The following is a 5,811-nucleotide window of genomic DNA, read 5'->3' as shown; positions in this document are numbered from 1 at the left end:
ATGTAGATACAGAGTAAACAAAGTAAATACATGGAACTTGTTAAGATAAAAAATAGAAATCCTCAAGGAGCTTTGAGCTGAGATTCAGGACCGAATTTGGAGAGGAATATAAAAAGCATTTTTTCTAAAAAAAAGATTACTTAGAATGTTGAAAACTAATGAGTATTCGGGGATAAAGGAATTTGAGTAGAAACTGTAGGAATTTACCTATAAACAAAATGGCGACCAATTCTTATTCCCAAATATGGTACATAAATTGAATAAGAGGAAACATAGATCAAACAAAGTGGAACCATAATGGAAGGAAAATCTACTAGAATAATTGCCTACATTCCAAGAAGTCAGCAGCATAACCATTCCAGTTAACCAGGTGTGGAAGCCATAAACCATAATTATTAATAAGAACCTGTAAAACATTAACCTAAATTACTAAAAAACTACAAATATCTTGATGATTTTGAATGAATAATGCAGCAAGCCTAGATAATACTTACTCACCTTGTTCAATAGGAAGTTGGTGAATTACGTGACAGGGAATTTCATCAAAAAAATAGTGTTACTAAGCGCGCAATTGCAAAGCCCAAACTCTCACAAGTGAGGTTTAGAACTGAGTCGGGGTGTTTTCTGCTTAGAGGAGGTGGTTACTATAACCATTATTTTTCCACCATAGACGTAGGATATATATACCCTTGTATATATCCACCTTTTAGCAAATAAGATAATAATCAATGTATTAAGTTATTTCACAATTTGAAATCTTTTACAAAATAATATAATCGTGAGAGTATTGTGTTATTCCTAAATTTGAAATGATATCAAAGTTAAACATTTTCCAACAACACAACTTTTGGTGTTTCAATCATGTTATGTTATGCCATGCAAATCTCTTGGTTGTCGATTACCATTCATTGGGTTTATAATATAATCCATTGGGCATCAAAGACAGATCCATGAGGCCATTGCCAGTGCTCAAGAACTCATGCACTCCATGCAGATCAAAAAACAGAAAGGAATGATCCTTAAAGTGGATCTCTCCAAGGCATTTGACAGAACAAACTGGCTGTATTTAAGGTTGCTGCTAACTCATCTTGGTTTCCCTGATGGCTTCGTTAAATGGACGATGAGCTGCATCGCCGATGTATCATACAGTGTATTACTCAATGGGGAAGCTACTTCCTTCTTTACTTCAGAGAGAGGACTTAGACAGGGATGTCCTCTCTCACCTCTGCTGTTCTTGCTGATCATGGAAGGATTAAGTAGAATTATCACATCCGCCAGAGACAGGCATCAATTGACTGGCATCAAAATTGTGGACAATTTCTTCCTTACTCACCTGTTATTTGTTGATGACATCTTGATCTTCTTGAATGGCAGCATTGGGGACTCCACTTCGCTTCATAATTCCATTCTCCTATTTCAGCAAGCCACTGGAATGAAGATCAATGAAAATAAGTCCACGATCACCACGGTTGGCTGCTCCATTCATGAATCCGCCTTTGCTACTCAGCGCTTTCCCTTTGTCATTTTGAATCTGACGGATGGAATAAAGTACCTCGGCTTTAGACTAAAACCATCTGGCTACAAAATTGCTGACTGGTTATGGCTAATAGCAAAAGTGGAAAAGAGGCTACAGGTATGGTACCACCGATACCTCTCACGAGCAGGCAGATTAGTACTCATCAAAGCTGTTATTGAAGCCACACCAGTCTATTGGATGGCCCTAGCTTGGATTCCAAAAGGCATTTTGAATAGGCTCCAAAGTATTTGCTGCAGATTTCTTTGGAAAGGCCACCAGCAGGGGAGACTTTTCGCCTGGGTAAAATGGGATACCATCGCCAAGCCCAAGCGATGGGGTGGTTGGGGCATCAAGAGGTTGGATTTCTTCTCCAAGGCATTGGCTGCCAAACTCGGATGGCGTCTACTTACCTCAGACGGTCTATGGTCTCAAGTCGCATATGCAAAATACATCAAGCCACAGACCGTTTTGGATTGGATCTGTACACAGCATGGCACTAATCACCATATTTCCAATATCTGGAAAGCGGTCATCGACACCTTACCTCTGCTGCGAGAAGGAATCACTTGGCGTATAAAGGAAGGAAACACCGTTCGCATTGGGCTGGACCCGTGGGTCGGATGTGGAAATGCCCACAGGTTATCTGCTGATCTTATTAGATATCTCCATAACAGAGGGATTACTCACATTAAACATATTGGAGATCATGCAAACTCCTCTTTCCTCCAGCAAGCATGGTTATCCGCCCAAGCTTTAGAACTGCCTGCACAGTGGATAAACGAATGGACGGAGTATACTATCGCTCTCACTCAAGCTCACATCAGGCTCACAGAAGGACCTGACGAGATCATCTGGGCGTTCGCCAAGCATGGTGTCTACACCCCAAAGCTAGTATATCTAAGGCTCATGGAACCTTATAGGCCCCCAGACATACTTCCCACCTGGAAAGTGCTCTGGAAGCTTAAGTCAGCCCCCCAGACGAGATTATTGATGTGGAACATCTTATTTGACAAAATTCCTACAGGCACCAATCTCATGAAGAGGTCCTTCTATGGACCTTTTCGTTGCCACTTATTCCATAGCGCAGAAGAAAGCACTAATCACTTGTTTCTATTCTGCAGCTCTTCTATTCAATTCTGGAAATCTCTCACCTCACATGTCCCGCTTTTGAAAGAATGGCATGGTAACAACCTCTCTGAAGCATGGAATAACTGGTGCCATAATCACACAGGGAAATCTATTAACCTGCCTCTGCTGGCTTGCTGGGCCGTTTGGATCGCACGAAATCAGGCAATCTTTAACCTCAAAGCCCCTCACTGGCCATCTATAATCCTCCACACGGTTGCTGATTATAACATGCTACCTGAAGAGGATCCCCCCGCCCCGCCTCGAATCATCAGACCTGTACCCATCGACAAATCAATTCCTTGGGCTTTTTTCGATGGCTCGGCCCAAGAAGCGGGCTGTGGGGGTGGTGCTATTCTCCATCTCAATGAGAGGCACTGCTTCAAGCTTCAAATCAATCTTGGTAGAGGCACAAATAATTATGCTGAACTGTGCACGGCCAAACATATCATCCACTTTGCTATCCATAAACATTGCAGACACCTACAGCTATTTGGAGACTCTAAAATTGTTTGCAATTGGCTGAATGATGCATCTCATTGTCATGCATTTTCTTTGAGACACATACTTGATGAAGCAAAGAGATTGACTACTTCCTTTGAATCTTTTGTCTGCCATCACGTTTACAGGGAACAAAACACCGTCACCGACCAGCTCTCCAAAGAGGCCGCGCACAGAGAAGGAGAAGACTGGTTGATCCAGGAGGAAATCGACGGCATATACTACCAGCACTACCACAGACCTTTTGATGATCATATGGACGATGGGCTATAAAGCCCACACTTTATCAGTTAACTTTTTTGTTTATAGCATGTACATAGACACTGTCTAGACATGAGTTCAGCTCAAATCTTTTTGTTTATATTCAGCATATATATTGCTCTCTGCGAAGAGCATAGTCACAATTTTGATCACTGACAGACATACTAGTTTTTTGGAAATGCTCCCTGCGTGGAGACATCTTGGTTTTACTCTTTCTAGAACTACAGTTTTTTGAACTCGACAGGCAATGCTGCCTCCATATGAATATGCTTCGGCATCTGCAAAATGTAATTTCTTAACACTTAATAGAAATTACGACTTTTTCCCAGGGGAAAAAAAAATATATAATCCATTGGGTTTATAATATAAATTCCTTGGGTTCATTAATCTAAGGGTTCATAGTCCTAGGGTTTAATATAATTTCCTTGGGTTTATAATGAGGGTCAACCATGGTCCAACATCACATTGCGGCAAAGATTGTCCCAATATGAAAATCAACAATGCTCAACCATCATCAACCATCGTCAGCCATGGTCATTCATGGTCAACCATGGTTAAATGTCACATTGTGACAAAGATTGTCTCAATATGAAAACCAATCATGGTCAAGCATGGTCAATCATGGTCAATCATGGTTAATATGGAAATCAACTATGGTCTAACATCACATTTTCATAGAGATTGTCTCAATGTAAAAATGAACCATGGTCAACAATCATCAACCATGGTCAAGCATGGTTAATCATTGTCAACCATGGTCAACTATGGTCCAAAATCACATTGTGAGAAAGATTGCCACACATTTGAAAATCAACCATGGTCAACCTTTTTCAATCATGGTTAACGATCATTAATAACCATGGTCACATTATGAAAAATATTGTTTGATTATTCAACGTCACATTGTGTCAACCACGATCCAATGACACATTTTGATAAAGACTCCCAATATGAAAAGAAACCATGGTCAACGATGGTCCAACGTCGCATTATGCCAAAGATTCTCTCAATATGAAAATTAATCACAATCAACCATGGTCGAACATTACATTGTGACAAAGATTATCTCACTATGAAAGGCAACCATGCTCAACCTTGGTGAATGATGGTCAATCATCGTCCAACGTCGCTTTGTGAAAATGATTGTCTCAATATGAAAATCAATAATGGTCAACCATAATATCAGTAATATCAATCCTTGGGGTTTATAATATCAATCCCTTGGGTTTATTAATCTAGGGGTTAATATCCCTAGGGCGTAATATTATTGATAGGTTTATATTATTAATCCTTGGGTTTAATATAAATCCCTTGGGTTTATAATACAAATTCCTTAAGTTTATAATATTAATGACAGGGTTTGTATTTGTAGGTTTATTATTCATCCAAGGTTTACAATATCAATCCCTTGTGTTTATTAATTTTAGGGTTTATATTCCTAGGATTTAATATTCAACGATGGTCCAACGTCACATTGTGACAAATATTCTCTCAATATGAAAATCAATCATGGTCAACCATGTTTGTTTTAGGGTTTATAATATTTATCTAAGGGTGTATATGCCTCGGGTTTACAATATTAATCCTTTAGGATTTTGGGTTTTTAGTATTAATCCATTGCAGTTATTAGTGCATTGTGTTTATTAATCTAAGGGTTCATATTCCTAGGGTATAATATTATTCATAGGGTTTATAATTAATCCAATGGTTTAATATAACTACTTTGGGTTTATAATCCATTAGGTTTATAATATAAATTCCTTGGGTTTATAATATTAATCATGGGGTTTATATTCCTATGGTTTAATATTAATTTTAGGGTTTACAATATTAATCTCTTAGGTTTAATACGAAAATCAACCATTGTCAATGATGGTCAACCATGTTTATTTTAGGGTTTATAATATTTATCTTATGGTTTATATACCTTGGGTTTATAATATTAAACCCTTAGGTTTAATATCATTCCCTTTGGTTGATAATCCCCTTTGGTTTTTAGTATTAATCTCTTGTTTTTATTAGTGCTTTCGGTTTATAATATCAATCCCTTTGGTTTATTAATATAAGGGTTCATATTCCTAGGGTTTAATATAATTTCCTTGGGTTCATAATGATGGTCAAGCATGGTCCAACGTCACATTGTGACAAAGATTGTCCCAATATGAAAATAAACAATATTCAACCATTGTGGACCATCATCAACCATGGTAATTCATTGTCATTCATGGCCAACAAAGGTAAACCATGGCTAAACGTCACATTGTGACAAATATTGTCTCAATATGAAGATCAATCATGGCCAAGCGTGGCCAATCATGGTCATGTGAAAATCAACTATGGTCAATTATGGTCAACCAAGGTCCAACGTCACATTGTGGCAAATATTGTCTCAATGTAAAAATCAACCA

At 38.3% G+C, this 5,811-nt stretch overlaps 1 protein-coding gene across 1 annotated transcript; it reads left to right on the top strand.

Moving 5' to 3' along the window:
• Positions 1 to 988: 988 nt before the first annotated feature.
• On the top strand, positions 989 to 3,415 carry LOC149246598 (uncharacterized). Its single transcript, XM_089441941.1, has 2 exons — positions 989 to 3,072; positions 3,271 to 3,415. Exons 1-2 carry the CDS (start codon positions 989 to 991, stop codon positions 3,413 to 3,415), a joined length of 2,229 nt encoding a protein of 742 aa, XP_089298067.1.
• The last annotated feature ends 2,396 nt before the right edge of the window (positions 3,416 to 5,811 follow it).

This window comes from Pinus tabuliformis, chromosome 7, assembly GCF_031772625.1.
Source record: "Pinus tabuliformis cultivar Carrire ecotype Pingquan chromosome 7, CPIR1, whole genome shotgun sequence".
NCBI classification, from domain to species: domain Eukaryota; kingdom Viridiplantae; phylum Streptophyta; class Pinopsida; order Pinales; family Pinaceae; genus Pinus; species Pinus tabuliformis.
Note: the sequence above shows the minus strand (reverse complement) of the source record. Positions and strands in the feature narration are given on the sequence as shown.